The 15,563-nt window shown below is 52.6% G+C and overlaps 1 protein-coding gene across 2 annotated transcripts in view; it reads right to left on the bottom strand.

Annotated features, from left to right (window-relative positions):
- The window catches only part of COL2A1 (collagen type II alpha 1 chain), a 31,135-nt gene extending 17,949 nt beyond the window's left edge, over positions 1 to 13,186 (bottom strand). Inside the window, exons 1-16 of one of the 2 annotated variants that reach the window (XM_019748445.3) lie at positions 12,870 to 13,185; positions 8,528 to 8,734; positions 7,043 to 7,059; positions 6,810 to 6,842; positions 6,665 to 6,697; positions 6,514 to 6,567; positions 6,254 to 6,355; positions 5,190 to 5,267; positions 4,515 to 4,559; positions 4,362 to 4,415; positions 3,907 to 3,960; positions 3,085 to 3,138; positions 2,637 to 2,690; positions 2,452 to 2,505; positions 2,117 to 2,161; positions 1,538 to 1,591 (exon numbers count right to left, since the gene is read on the bottom strand). In XM_019748445.3, coding sequence (XP_019604004.1) covers positions 1,538 to 1,591; positions 2,117 to 2,161; positions 2,452 to 2,505; positions 2,637 to 2,690; positions 3,085 to 3,138; positions 3,907 to 3,960; positions 4,362 to 4,415; positions 4,515 to 4,559; positions 5,190 to 5,267; positions 6,254 to 6,355; positions 6,514 to 6,567; positions 6,665 to 6,697; positions 6,810 to 6,842; positions 7,043 to 7,059; positions 8,528 to 8,734; positions 12,870 to 12,954 — 1,023 coding nt within the window. In that variant the 5' untranslated portion in view covers positions 12,955 to 13,185. Of the gene's footprint in view, positions 1 to 1,537; positions 1,592 to 2,116; positions 2,162 to 2,451; positions 2,506 to 2,636; positions 2,691 to 3,084; positions 3,139 to 3,906; positions 3,961 to 4,361; positions 4,416 to 4,514; positions 4,560 to 5,189; positions 5,268 to 6,253; positions 6,356 to 6,513; positions 6,568 to 6,664; positions 6,698 to 6,809; positions 6,843 to 7,042; positions 7,060 to 8,527; positions 8,735 to 12,869 lie in introns of both variants that reach the window. The other variant, XM_074325779.2, reaches the window with a different exon arrangement.
- Positions 13,187 to 15,563: the final 2,377 nt, after the last annotated feature.

The raw sequence follows: 15,563 nt of genomic DNA on the forward strand, positions 1-15,563 counted from the left end.
CTCAGCATTGGCCTTCTGGGCTGGCGGGGCTGCTTCTGGAAGCTCTGGGGAACCTGATCTTCAGGGCTCGGCCAGAGGAGAGGCCTGGGCCTGGCATGAGCAAAAGGGAGCTGTGGTGCTGCTCCCAGAGGCCAGAGCTGGGGTGGCACTGAGGCTCTCCCTGTAGCGAGCCTGGGGGGAGGACACAGTCTGGCCCAAGGGGGACCACGTGACTGTAGCTACAGCAGGCAGAGGCCAACCCAGCCCAGTCCCCGGCCCAGACTTGACACCAGGCCCACACTTGGAACTATGTGACGTTGTCAACCTTCTACGCCAAATCCTACGCGTACTCTGCCAGCCTAACTACTGTGGGGACAGGAACCAACAAGGCTGACCAAGAAGCAGGGCCTGCTGTGCCCGGGAAAGAGGGAGAACATGGCACGGGATGCAACTCATCTTTGTCCCTCAAGGGGGCAGCCACCATGGCTCCAGGCCTGGCCCAAAAGCCACAAGCCAGGTCCCACTAATCTGAAGAAACAGCAGTGTTTCTTGGCAGGCCCTGCACTCTCTAATCCCCTCACATAAAGTGACCCGGGGACAAGGCACTTCAGCAGCTCTGGCTGACAAATGGTTGTTGAGGCTGCTTGTTACTTCACTGATCTGCTTTTGAGGGAAATTTCTACCAAACAGATACATTATCTGGAAAGCAGCACACTGAGTGAAGCTGATTTACTCTGGCCAGCCCTGGAAGGACCTGTGAGGACGGGACTCAGATCTTGGGTGGTTGGGGTATGAAATCAACAGAAAGCATAATCTTTCCTAAACCCGGCTTTCATCGCATCATTTGCCTGACCAAGCGCCTACGAGGGCTCTCTATTGCTAAGGGATCAGAGCTAAGCACCTGCACCCTCTGTTGGCTGCAAATCCCCTCGTTCTTCATTTCCCACATTAACAAGAGGCCAACCAAAGTCTGAGGCTGCCAAGCTTTCTTTGTCTTAAGCTATTTAACCTTCTGTGTCTCAGTTTCTTCTTCTCTGAAATGGGGAGAATAAAAGAATCCACCTCATGGGATCTAAGGGAAGATGGCACGAGACAAAGCATATAAAGCACTACACATAGGAAGTGCCCGTGAAACGGTGGCGGCTGGTCCTACGACACCAGCAGCAGCCATGTCATGTATAAAGGCTCTGTGAAGTGACGCTCCATTTTCTATATCGGAGCAACCAAAAGGACAGAAAGTAACACTGCACTGTAGCCAGTCTAAGTCTGTCGGTAAATTCAAACTGGATTGACTGGGGAATGGGTGCACACTGTTAAGGGGATTACCTGAGTAATCCAGACTAGTTAACAGGGAATCCTGCCCTCACCACCAACACTCCCACAGCGCCCCCCTCCTTCGACTGAGTCAACCCAGCCTGGGAATTTGTGACGGCACCCGCAGAGTGGATCCTGTGGAATGAAGATACTCGCAGGGTTGTTCTGAGTCAAGTGAAGTAACTGCCTTGTAAACTCTGAAGTGCTGGGCAAATGGTGGCGTTTGGCCTTGTCAATTACTCACCGCAGAGCCGGCAGGGCCAGTCCGTCCTCTCTCACCAGGCAGACCACGGGGACCCTGGAACACACACCAGAGCAGCACAACCATGAGTTGACTCAACAATACTTGGAGCTGTCACTTCCACCTGTAGGCCCTTCCCAGACACCTGAGGGGAGGGAGCCTGCATGCACCCAGGAAGCAAAGGTATGGATGCCTTCCTGACTCGTGCAAAAACCACAGGTTTTTCTGCCCAAGCAGAACACACAGATGCTCCCATTGTTATTGATCTGGAGCCTGGTTACAGGCATATGTTGCCTCTTACAATAGATGAGCCCCTCGAAATGTTGAGAATAAACAGAATTTTTAAAAATCCAAGCACACTTAACGTGTGTTAGGGCAATTTCAAGGAAACATTCGTGAAACCTTGAACAAATCATCTATTTAATACACTTTGCTATGTGCTCATAGTTGGCTCAGTCTACAAAATTGAATAAGTACTTTGCATAAGGGAAGCCCTGGTGTTTATGGAGGAGCCCTCTGCAGGGTTGCAGGTGGTATCTGAAGAGTGTCGGGAGGCCCTCCAGGGGTGATGCCATTACTCACCATTGGGCCCGGAGAACCATTCTCACCAGGGGCACCACTCTCGCCCTAGAAAAAAAATGCACCAGGTCAGTGACTGGGACCCCACTGCCAGCCACAGGAAACCGCCAAGGAAGAGGCTGAAAGCTCTGGTCATCTCAGCTGTCACTGACACCCCCAAACATCAGTTCTGTGAGGGACAACTCCCTGAGCTCTCTTTGTCCATCAGGTGTAGAACTGGGTGTTCCCAACCAAAGCTGTTCTGACTCCTGACTCCACTAAGCTCAACGGCACCTCCTTGACTGAGAAGAAAGGCTCCCTGTCGTCTCCCTCCACCCCTCATATTTCCTGGTCCTTACCTTCACACCTGGAGCACCAGCTTCGCCCTTAGCACCATCCAGGCCTGGGTAACCCTAGGTGACAAGAGAAAACATTCAAGCATACTTCTGGGGAACCCACGTAGGAAGACATACACATGCCCTTAAATGCTTTTCTCTCCCCTAGGCAGCCCCTTTCTTCCAGTACTCTCACCCAGGATACTTACTCTGTGACCTTTGACACCAGGAAGGCCTGGGGTTCCTGGGAAGCCCCGAGCACCCTGCAATCCAAAGAGGAGATGTCAGGACACACAGTGGAAGAACCAGGTAAAAGCTGCCCTGAGTTGCTAGACAGCTTTTGGAGCCAATTCCCTGAGGTGGCCAGGGAGCAGTCGAGTAGCCCAGCACTTGGACAGCTCTGTTAGTAAATCCCAGAATCCCCCTCACTGTGCCTCACCCCATCTTATGCACAGTGGGTAGAAAGGACAACTGCCCTGCCTCCCCCGTACGCCTGTGCTAGGGTCAGAAATGTGATCATCAGCTTGCGGGCACGATATATGCGGAGACTGTTGGAATTTCCTTTTAGAAGCGAACAGACTGAAGTGGAGGAGCTGGGTGTGAGGCCACTGCCCAACTAGACGAGCTGGGTGTGAGGCTGGAAAAGTGGGGCTTTACCTGAGGGCCGGGAGGGCCTCTTTCACCAGATTTTCCAGGCTTTCCAGCTTCACCCTGCAAAAGAGAGATGTACCTCAGCTTCCTCGGGAGACACGTTATTAACCTTGGCACACTCCAGAACAGCACCTCTTCTCTCAGTCCTCCCTGCCTTTGGCAATCTACTTACTCATTCCCCTCACCTCCTTCACATTCTAGACTTCCCTGAATGTCTTCCTTAGGTCACTATGTATCCTTTGGGACAGCTGCATGTTGGGTAGGTTAGCCCCTCTGTCGCCACCAGCCCCCGCCTCCCCCAGAAGGTTCCCTCTCTGCTCTCTTGGACTCTGCTGACTGGGTTCTCTCTCCCTAACCTTGGGAGACTTTGACTGTCTAATTCTATTCATAAGAATAGCTGAAGTGCCAACTTTTGTCTCTTCATTTCGTTTGCATCCTTTGTAGACATCCTGACTCAGGCTGAGCTTTTCCTAACTCATTTACAATTAAGATAATGTTGGGCTGTTGAATGTTTCTTTCTTTGTTTTTTCTTCTCTATATCTTTTCCCCTGGTGTTCTCCCTCTCCCTTCTTTCATGTCTCAATTTCCCTTCTTGGAGCTAATGATGATTTAATTATTTCCCTTCCCAATGGGTCCACAGCAGTCCCCAGGGCCTTTGCAAGCTAAGTTGCAAGTGGGAATGTAGACAGAGCCTGAGTCTCTGACTGACCGGTCTTGCCCTTTAGGACGCCTCGACCCTGGGGCCAAGCCAGTCTCTGCCCCAACACACAGCCTCTCCAGGCCCTTTCACAGAGGTCGCCACTCATGTGACTACCCAGATATACTCACATCATCACCAGGTTTTCCAGGGGGGCCAGGAGGACCACGGGGACCCATGGGACCCTATAAACAAAATAAGAGCGTTTAGGAGATGGTTGGAGGGGGCAGACACTGAATCAGTGGACAAAGCTTTGGGACTGGAGCTTTTGGAAGCTAATTCCCCTCTCAGGAAGAACGATGAAAAAGCCCCATTTTGTGTGGAGAGAGAGCCAAGGTCCAGAGCAGATCCCAGTGAGAGGCAGCAGACAGGTCAGGCCAGCGGTGGCCCAGAAGGGGGATGGTGATGACAGAGATCCTGGTGGTCCTTGGCATGTTTGGTTCTGTTAGAGTTCCCCCATTGCTAAGAAGTGACACCTGCATTTCCTCTGCACCCTCCACTGTGGGAAAGCACAGGATCGATTGGGGAGGGAGGAGTGACAGGACAGGGGTCTGACAGGAGCGGTCGGGCCCACACGGGTACTCACAGAGACGCCAGGTTCCCCCGGTTCACCAGGATTGCCTTGAAATCCTTGAGGTCCCTAAAAAGTCAAGTGAGGACACAAGGTTGACCCCCACAAACCGACAGACAACGTGAAAGCATCTGCACTGCCACCGAGAGGAGAAGACCCGGTACTTACGGGAGCGCCAGCCGGGCCTGGAGGTCCGCGAGGTCCCATGGGGCCCTGGGTTGGAACAGAACAGGAGAAGGTTTACTGGAAAAGCTTCAGCCGCAGCCTCCAGAGTGCCACCTTCTCCGAGTCAGCAGCCCAGACACAGGACAAGGAGCTATTCTGTGGGCAGGGGGCCTTCAGTAGCTGCTCCCTCTCATTTCCCACTCCCCACGCAACAATCTATTTTTATTTATAGGCTCTATTTGGACAGAGAAGCTGGCCTTGCTTTCTCCTGGACAGCAGCCATGTTTACTAAAGTCTGAGTTTCATTTAGCATGTGCCAAGTCAGAGCTGCAGGGCTGAGATTTCCTGCTGGAAGTCTTGTGGATGCTGGAGAACAGTGGCTGCTGTCTGCATTCTTCAGTTCTCCTTCCAAGAGCAATAGCAACTGACCTTCTAACAGATCGGCCTATATGCATCTCTCCATCCTCATTCTTCTTACTCACTCCAGTGCATCATTAAAACTGGCATCCATCGCCATTAAAAACCAAATGCTTTGGGCTAACTAAATGAGAGGTTACATAACTGATGGAGAAGAGCTGCTCTAAGCAATTATCTGTAAAGTGAGGTTGTCAGAGTCTCTGGCTCCGCTAAGGGCCACCTCCTGCCATTTTGGCTGCAAGAACTGGTGTCTTTTCTTACCATTGGTCCTTGCATGACTCCCATCTGGGCGCCACCAGCCTTCTCATCAAATCCTCCAGCCATCTGGGCAGCAAAATTCTGCAAATAAACCCAACAATATTAGGAGCTTGCGAGGCCCTAGGTTTTTCCTACTTGGCTGGGTAAGCTATATCTGGATAGAGAAAAACTCTATTTAGATAAACTCTAATTGTTGGAGATTAACCTAGCATTGACCAGAATTACCAATGATTCCTGGAAAATCATTTGGAAATGTGTTCTTAGATGACAATGGCATAATCAATTCCCTGGAAGATGAAGTGTTATTTGAAGGAGTATCAGTTACTTGCATCTTATTTTTATAAAATTATTATTTTTAATTCTAAACTATTAAATACATTATTTGACACACACCAATGAACATAACTAAAACTTCATTTTTAAAGGTGGATTTTTTTTCTCCCCAAATTTTAATGCCCAGCAAAAGACTAAAATCAACAGTCTTGAAATATTTTAGCAGGGGATGTCGTAGGCGTCTGTGAGTTTAAAGCTTAAAAATGTAAAATAAAGCAAACATCAAAATGGCAAACCTGCAAAACCTGGGCAATAATATAATTTGTTGATTGGTTTGATTCCAAAAACAACTTTAGCCACACACCTTCACTCAGTGGGGCTCTTTCATGAGAATGAATAGTTGCTTGGAATGTATCTGGCAAGGACCAAGAATAAATGTCTTCCAAGGACAGTGGTCACTCTTCTTCCAGGGAACTACAAGTGCCCAGTCAGCCTCCCTCCCAAACCCCACACCCACCCCAAGAATCGACCACATAGTACAGATGCCAGGGAGCCAGGTAACTGAAGACTTTCTTTGCAGAAACCCAGCGAGTGGAAAAAGTCAACCCTTAGTGCCATAGCCTCATGCCTAATATGTGATTCCACTGAATTATAGGCCTGGGGGAGAAGCTCATGGTCAGGCTGTGTACACACTGCTGGCAGCCCTGGGAGTCAGCCAGGTAAGTGTGAGTAGCAATTTGGAAGCCACATTTCTGCAGGGACAGCCTGAAGAAAGGGGATGTAAGGATACTTACTCCACCAAGGCCAGGGGGACCAGGGGGGCCAGGAGGGCCAGGGGGACCGGGATTTCCAGGGGTCCCAGGCTCTCCATCTCTGCCACGAGGTCCAGGAGCACCCTTGGCAGAAAGAAGCAAAGGCACCGATGAGAAGCAGTGTTTATGCAAGAACCATCTGTCCATGGGCTGCTCGTGAGGCATTGTCAGACATGTCGCGGGGCCTTAGAGAACAGGGTGGGGGGTCCACAAGGATGAAACAGTATTGTTTCTCTACTCACTTTTTCACCTTTGTCACCACGATCACCTCTGGGTCCTTGTTCACCTGCAGGCCCCTGAAGGCGAAGAAATGTTGAGATGACAGCAAGGCCAGGGGCCTGCAGATCAGTAACTCAAGGAAGAGGTGAAGGAAAGACTTTCTCCCTTTCTTACCTGAGGCCCAGGTGGTCCTTTGGGTCCTACAATCTGTGTGTGAGAGAGAGAGAGACCCACAGGGTGGCATGTTAAAGGAGACCACAAGGAAATGACCCAATGAGAGCAGCAGAAGCAACACGGTGTGAGAATAATTTTTACTTACATCCTTGATGTCTCCAGGTTCTCCTTTCTGTCCCTGAAATTTGACACATTCTCAGGATTGAGCTGAGCAAGCCCACCAAGCCCCAAGCACAAAATCCTGCCCAGCAGCCCCTGCATCAAGGTGCCCTCTGAAACACACCTCTGCTGACATCTAAAAAATGACAGGCTGAATGAGCATAGCATTGCTTCTGAAGAAAACTATAAAGGCAAAAGCGAAAAAGAAAAAACCCTCACCTTTGGTCCTGGATGCCCTGTAAGTGGAAAAAAATAGAGAAGGAGAATGTAAGATTTGTGAGATGGAGAAATACAAGTTCTTGTCACTCTAACAGTCTTTAAGGAATCAAACACAACCAAGGAAGGAGGCAGCTTCCTGGTCCTCTACTGAACCCTCTGTTGGGGTGTTAGAGTCACAGGAGTCCTGGGGTGGCTGAGGTCCCATGAGGAAGATGACCCAGACTTTGTTATTCAAAAAGCAGTCAGCATGCAAAAGAAGGGAGCAGGGGCAGTAAGAAGAGCTCAAGATCTAATCAGCTGCCAGAGAAGAAAGCACCAGAAGCTGGCAGAACTGTCAGTCTCTTGTTTTCCCCAAAGGATATAGGAAGCCCTTCCCGCAGCCCAAGCCCTCCCAGAGGAAGAATTAGGTAGTTAAAAAGGTCTTACATTCAAGCTGGGTCTCCTTGAAGCAAGCACAAAAAAAACAGCAGGGCACAGGAGTTATAAAGGGCATTGCAGCCAGTGCCACCCCCAATCAGTAACCCCTTGCCCTTTGTAGCAGCAACAGTAAAGGCAACCAACACTTCACTCACAGAGGGCCCCCCTCAGAAATGATCTGGGAACTTGGAATAAAAGCAGTTTCCCCAAGCAGTTTCCCAGTGTTGATGAAGTGTTCAGGAAAGGCAACTTCTCCCCTCCCTTTCAACTTTTTCTCTACTTAAGCAGGAAGAGAGCAGTGAGAGCCACATGAGGCCTAGACATGGGTCCCCACCCACACTGCCGGCAAGTGTTTGAATGCTGGGGTGGTTCTCCGCACACAGGTCACCCACCAGCACTGGTTCTAGCTGGGAGGTAACAACTGCCCACCTGAGTGCAGGCACAGGGAGCTCTGTCCCAGCCCCAGCCCCACCCTTCACCACTAGCACTCTCAGAGCCCAGCTCTTTCTTCTCCTATTAGTGTGCTTCTTAACTGGCAGTCAACTCCAAGAGAGGTAGACACAAAAGAAAACTGCCACCAATGTTCTCCATCTCAACGAGGGAGCCTGCCCTCTGTCTCCCAGTAGCCAGCAGAAGTTTCTTCTCACTGAAGACCGTATAGCTAGAGGTCTTCTAAGGGGAAGACCAAGTGTGGATCACAGAGTCGGAATTAATCTGTGGTTTGGCCAGATGAAACATTTAATCTCCACTGTGGCTCTAATAATTTTCAGGGATAATTCCAGAGAGTATACTTTGTGGATGCACATCTGTCCTTGCATGTATCTGGGTAGCACATATTTTGGAGGTGTTAGGTGAGGAAGGACCCCCCCACACGCACCCCTAGTGGCTCAGGCTCACTCAGTTTCAACCTGCAAGCAAGAAGTGACCTTTCCTTTCAGCCTCCGCTGCTGGGGTCCCATGGATAACCAGCACCTCTGCGTCACAGAGATGACCAGCATCCATGGGAGGGCATTTGCTGCACCTGCAAGTAATTTATTTATGTGGAACAGGAAATAAATAAATTACGACCACTGGCAGTGGCGAGGTCAGTTGAGCAGATGGGGCAGCATTCTCCGAAGGGGGTCTCGGGGCTGAGGCAGTCTTTCATGTCTTCACAGATTATGTCGTCGCAGAGGACAGTCCCAGTGTCACAGACACAGATCCGGCAGGGCTCGGGCTTCCACACATCCTTATCATTATATCTCTGCCCGTCCTGCACACAGCTGTCAGCCTTCTCTGCACCAAGGGTGGAGCAGGGGAAGCAGAGCGCAAAGGGAAGGAGGGGGTGGGAGCCAGAGAGAAAAAGAGAAAGAGGTTGCAGTCAACTTGACATAATTCAAAGGCTTAAGAATGTGGACTCGGGCCACCCAAACATAGAGAACGCGAATATTATTTTTCTAAGACATCGTTCATTTTACCATGTAGTCAACAAATATTTGTGCGCCGTGCACGATGCTGTCTATCACCAATGACAATCCTGACGCAGCGTTGAAGTCCAGGAGTGGGGGTGGGTTGGTGGGACGACTGTACTCTATTCACTTCATGCACCTAACATTGGGGAGACCTGGTGATGTTTGGGGGCAGGGGCAAGTGCAAGTTAGAGGGAGCAGGAGAAGATGAAACCCTGAATGGGAACTCACGGACTATAAAAATAGGGAAGAGAGAAAAACAGAGAAACCCCCCAGCACAGGAACAGAGGCCTTTTTTTCCTGCCTTCCTCCAGGAATTTGGATTTGCTAAATACAACTGACAGCTAAAATTCAGAAGGCATGTAGAAAATTCCACCCACAAAATTTAGAGTCTATAAATAGCCAGGTTCCAACAGTAGATATGGGGCGGGGGGTGGGGGTTGGGGGGGGGGAGAGGGGTAGCTGAAAGGATGAACTATTAGAATTAGAACCTTGTCCCGTTCTTTAAACCATATTAGGATCAGGGCGAATTGGGGGTGAGGAGGGGGAGGGGGGATAGGCCCATTCAAACAACACATTTGGGACCCAAGCAGGCTAATAAAATGCCTTGGGGAGGCAAGCAGAGCCAGAGGACCCTCATATATCCCTGAGGGTGCTGATATCCCTGGAAAGATCCTGCCTCCACCTGAAGACAATACCCCAATTTGCTTGGCTGGTGGCTTTGAATGCAGAGCCTGGGCTAAGATTAGCCGCCCAGGCCAGACCTTCACCCAGAATGCAGATCAAGCAAGACAGGGACTAGTGTCTTCCACAAGGGCTCTGCCGCCTGGAATCCACCCTGCAAATGAAACCTGTGCTGACAAGAGCGCTCTGGAGAGCGCCAAGATCTGAAGAGCCCGCACCACATGCTAGGGAGCGCCCAGCGCTGTTTTTCTCATCAAAATCCCCAAAGCAATGGCAACTGCAGGAGATGAATAATAGGAAAGAGCCACAAACCAAGTGGGCGGAGCCAGAAATGGGCCTGCCTCCTGCTCTTTAAGGAGACTGAAAAATCTAAAGATAAACCTTTTTTTTTCTTTCTTTTCCACTAGAAGAAATGCACTTATCCTTTAGTCAAGACAATCACGGGTGGCGGGGGTAGATCCCGGGATCTCAGGGAATATACGGAAGCCTCTGGGACACACCCACCGCTAAAATTGCTGGAGCTGTATAAAGCCCGCAGCCGGGAAGGGGCTGGCGTACAGGTCAATGGTCTCCCGTTCGGACTAAGGAAGAGCCCACCCTCACCCAAGAGGGCCCAGGATGGAAAGAGAGGGAAATGCAGGGAGAGGGGGGAGCACCCCGAACGCGGATCGGATTTCGCTTGGCAAGGCAGCCAGGATGCGCGGGCGTGGGGGCGGGACCAGGCGGCGCTGCGTGTGAGAGCCGCTGGGTGACTCTTTGTGGCTGCGGCTCTGGACATGGCTCGCCCTCAGACACTGGGAGGGTGAAAAGTGGGATTAAATGACTGCCCCAGAAAGGAGCCAGCTTCGTAACCAGATCCCCTAGGTGTGGACGGAGGAGCCCAACACTACCATAATTGCTGTTCCAAACCGCTGCAGATAGCATCCCGGCGCGCCCGATCGGATTCCGCTCATTACCGCAGCGCTGCATAAGTGATTCTTTGTAGCAGGCCAATTAAAAAGTTACCTCTTTCGGGGAACTGTTTCGTTCCGCCGCCGCTGTGCTCAGGGCTGGAGCCCAGGAGGTGGCGGCGGGCGGGCACAGGGGGGCATTGTGAGAGAGGGGGTCGGGGAATCCGGGGGAACCCACTGGACCTCGCCTCTCATGAATGGGGCTTTTCTCGAGCGCACACAGAGCGCGATTCACAGGTCTCCGCAAGGAACCAGTTTAAATAAATACGGGCAGCGTTTCAGCTCCATCTGGAAGCCATCGCTGCCAATCTCCCAACGCAAACAAGCCTCACAAAGGAGGATTGAGGTCTCTCCCCCGAGCCGAGGGGCACTTTCGGAGGCGAGGGCTGTGAAATGCAGATGTGGGTCAAAGACGCCGCCGCCAATAAGTGTCTCAAGCTCGTGGAAAGATGGGGAGGAGGGGCGTGCCCGAGCTCCAGGTTTCTGACATTCCTGACGTCCGAGCGGACTGCGTCTTTTCCCACGTCACATTTTTGGGTCCGCTGGCCCGGGGGAGGGGGTTATGGAGCTGGGATGCGCCAGGGCGCAAAATCAGCCGCTGGGATGCACTCTCTCTGGGGAGGAGGAGAAGCGCCTGGAAGAGCTGGGCCCAAGGAACTGTGGAATTCACTCCCTCCTGGGAAAGCGGCGGCGGTGAGAGGGCTCTAGCCACTTAAGTGAGACCCTCTAATACCAGATGGAGAATTTAGGAATTATTTTAGTCACTTAGCTAATTCCATTACACACTAAAAGCAGAGGTCAATCAAGAAGACAGCTTTGTGGGTATGTACATGCAGATTTAGGACAAAAATATAGCCTGGTGGAGCCCTGGCCACTTATAGACACACCGTATTTCAACAGGTGCCCCGGAGCGCGCTGCCAACTGGCGCGCTACGTGACTACCTGGCCAGGATCTCCTGCCCCGGGCTCCTTGCGGCTGAGCCGCGGGGCTCCACTCCTGACCCTGCCCGGGTCAGCCGCTCTAAGGACGGAAGGTCCTCCCCAGCCCGCAGCCTGCCAAACCATCTCTGGAGACAGCCTGGTGGCAGGCGAGACCGCATAGAGCCTCGTTGACAGAGGGACTTTGATTTCTTCCTCCCCTCCCCCCCAAAAAAAAAGTTTTCCCTGCGATTGATTTACAATCTGTAACATACAAAGACAGGGCTGGAATCCCAGCCTTCGGAAACGTGCCCAAACACGTGGAAAAAAATCTCTCTACCTAATACACTTTCCAGGCTTCGTTTGTTCTGAATATAATCCCAGACAGTGGGACATTACCAAAGGAACGATGCGGTCCGAACGGACTTTGGACCAGATTGTAAAACTGCCATCTCTAACTATATTCGTTTGAAATAGTTATAGCAATTGACCAGCCATGCCCCTCTCCCCTGCTACACACACACACACACACACACACACACACACACACACACACACACACACACACACGGCCTGCAGCCTGGCTCGGTGAGTTCCAGAAACTTAGAAAAGTAACTCATTGTAGTACCTCGGGGATTTAGGGGGGAAAACCGCGGGGAGGGGGCGCTATTTTCCGGGGCGTTTGAAAAGCACGGTCTGGTTGGAATGTTATCGCCTTTCAGATGGCCTCCCCTTCGGGAAGTTTCAGGGGGAAAGCCGAGATGCGAACGAGGGCTGCACCTTGCTCCAGGGCCCGCCGGGAGGGGGAGGGAACCGCGAGAGGCGCTGGGATCTCAGAGCGCCCCTCCGAAGCCTTTCTTTGTGGCCTCGGATTTCAGCCCACCAGTTTCAGAGCATCTCCTTTGTCTAACTCCCTTTTGAACGCCCCAGCCACCAACCCCTGGACTCGACTGCGAAGTATACCCGTTGGCGCTTGCTCGCTCCTTCGCTGGTGCTCTTTCTCTCCTACTTCTAAGAACGATGGGCCACGACCTGTTTTGCTGAACTGCGAGTGCTTCAGCGAGGCAAGTTGTGTGCGTGTGCGCTTACTTATCAAAGCTGGTGTAAAAGACAGCGCTTAAATCTGTGTGCAAACCTCTCCAATTCTACACTTTGCACGTTTAATATTCCTACTCAGCGTAGGGACCAGCAAACGCCTCCAACCGCCGCCCGCACGGAGGACGCTTGGACAGAGGTTGCAGAACTCCGCTGGATGAACTCCTGCGCATCCTGCGCCCAAGTGTCGGCGCGCTATGATCCGAGGAGCCTCTCTAACCAGGACCCGCGGGCTCCAGAGCGGCAGAGGGCCGAGGAGAAGGATGCGGAGGGACGGCACGGAAGGGTGGCAAGCAGGATTGGTGGGCGACTTACGGACATCCTGGCCGTGACACCGAAGGACAGTGGCGACGAGCAGCGTCAGCAGCACCAGCGTCTGGGGAGCCCCGAAGCGGATCATGGCTCACCGCGGGGCCTGGCGGAGCCGGGCCCGAGCGGAGCGCAGCGAGGCGGCAGGAGCACGGCGTGGGTCCGGGTCTCTACCGTGCCCTCATGCAGCAGGCCCGTGGAGCAGGAGGAGGAGGCAGGAGACCCGGCAGCCCAGCAGCGCTCTGCGTCTTCTCCCCGCCGCAGCGCCCGTTATATGCGCCCGGCCCCACTCGAGGCTGGTGAACTGGCCCAAACCGCGGGCCGCCCCTGGCCCCCCACGGGGCTGTAACCTGAGACCCCGCCCCCGGAGCCCGCCCAGGCCCAGCCAGAGCCCGCACCTGCCTGGGCCGGACTCCCCTCACTGCTAGCCGGGCTTCCCGCCCCCCAGCTCTAGTGAGCCCAGTGGTCTGATCGGGCGGGGCACTGAAACGGCCCCTGTCCTCCCCCCACCCGGGGTTGCAGCGCTGGCCCCTCTGACCACAGGCGGGAAGGGGGGCCTCCGGCCCCTCCCCTCGGAGTTCTGCCCGGATTGGAGGGGCGGGGGGTGTTTGCACAGGCACAGGCCGCGAGCCCTAGACCCGGACGGAAAAGACTTGGGAGGGAGGAGGGAAATGCTGTAGAAGGGAGCAGCGGGGGAGGAAGAGGGGCACCGTATTGGGACCTTGGGCAGCGGGGATGGGGTGGGGTAGGGCGCAGGGGGAGCCCGTGAAGGTATCTGGAGTCCAAAATCTTGGAGACTGGCAAGCAGGGACAGGTTTTGGGGCCCTTTCTCGGGGTACCTGGCCCCCGAGCTCCCACCTGGAAATTCAGAACGGTAGTGCCCCCAACCCCTCCCCCATCCAGCTATGCGATGAAAGAGCCTCCTCTGGAGCCTGGGCAGACGTTGGCGGGAGCCGATCGCCAGGAAAAGGGCCGGTGTGTTACAGCACAGAGGGAGACCTGTGTGAAGGGGGGAGGGGAGCGGGGGCAGGTCCTGGGAAGGGGGCTCGAGGAGCCAGAGAGGACAGAGGAAGCCGAGATTAAACCGTGCACGCTGCCGAGGTGGGAGACCGTCTAGTTACAGGCTCAGACGTGGTGTCTGCTCTTCCTGGCCCAGCTCCGGGAGTCCCGGGGGGGAGTGGGCGCTGCCGGCTGGGGTTGAGCAGCTCTGGCCAGAGACGGTTGGTCACTGCTGCAGCCCTGTCCAGGGAGAGAGGAGGCCGCTCCAGCTGGACAGAGTTCTCTGAGCCAGGGCAGAAGCCAGAATTTCCTAGTTGGCCCCCTGGCCCTCTGCTTCCCACCTCGCCTCACCTTCCCCGGTGAGCGCCCTCTGGCACCTTGCCCAAGTTCTGCCTTCTTCCCAGGGCTCAGCTGTGCTCTTCGCTTGGCTCTTGGTGCCTCCTTTGATACCAGATAAAAAAGCCCCCAAACGGACTTCTTCCTCTTTCTGTCCCTGAGGATTGATAGCTTTCTGTCCCTGAGGATTGTAAGGTTCCCCCAAAGAACTTTAGGCAAATGCAAACTTTCACAAAACTCAGAATTGGGGTCTGACTTAACCAGAACTCCCCTCTCCAGCAGTGAAGTTTCTGCAGCACTTTCCTCCTGGAACTGAGGGCACTTGGAAGAAGCTGCTTCTACCACCCTGGCCTCAGGCTTCCACAGGGGGTTCCGGGCTTCCCCCCACCCCATGATTTGAAGTCTCTTGAGTTCCAAGTGTGCAGAACTTCTCTAAAAGTGTGCTGGCTGGAAAAGGAAAGCACTTTTATTATTTATAGAAAAGCCAACACATTTTATCCAGGCTGGATAGAGGTGGGTGAAGGATTAAACCAGTGGTTCCAGCTTTTCCTCTCCTGCCATGGGCCTTCCTTGGCTCTTTTCCCATCCTTCTGTTCAAGGCCTTGCACTGAGCTCTGACACTCTCACCAGCTCCAGCCTCTGCCAAGAGAAAGCTGGTCTCACAGCCACAATGTCCCATGCCCTCCTTGGGGCCATGGGTCCTATCTTCTCTACCTAGAAGGTAGAATGACCAAATTCCACACATTTCTCAAGACCTTCTAGGTTTAAACCTCTCATAAAAGTGTCCCCTGATATCTCTAGAACGCAGTGTCTCTCTGCCTCTCTGAATCCTTCTGGCATTTATAGCCTATATCCACAGTTACACTCTAAGCTACATACTTTTGCGTGTAGTTCTCACTCCCCCTCCCCTTGTATTCATAGGTCTTACCAATGAGCTTGGAAGCTCCTTGGAGACAAGAACAGGGCCTAGCACAATTTTAGCACATAGAAAAATTCAGCTAAATCCCTATGGACTAATGCATTTAGATGCAAAATATGATTTATGATACAAGCAGCTATAAAGCTAGACATTCATACAATTGACCTCAAATACAAGTGGCTATAAAAGTTCAACTAGAAAAAAAAAGAGCTTTGGTGAAAATACTAAGATCCATGAAAAAATTGAAGCCTATTTTAAAGTGATGAAGTTCAGTAGGCAGCAAAGTAATACGTATGTGTATTGCTAAGTTGCTCTTGATTTCATCCTCTAACTCTGTGGTTCGTCTTTGCCAGTGAACTGTATCTACATATAAGAACTCTGGATTTTTCTACTAATCATGGTTCATCTGTGGATACAAAGTTTAGTTCTCCACTCCCTGTAGGTGG

This window comes from Rhinolophus sinicus, chromosome 1 (assembly GCF_057876585.1).
Source record: "Rhinolophus sinicus isolate RSI-liver-muscle chromosome 1, RSI-T2T, whole genome shotgun sequence".
In the NCBI taxonomy this organism is placed as follows: Eukaryota; Metazoa; Chordata; class Mammalia; order Chiroptera; family Rhinolophidae; genus Rhinolophus; species Rhinolophus sinicus.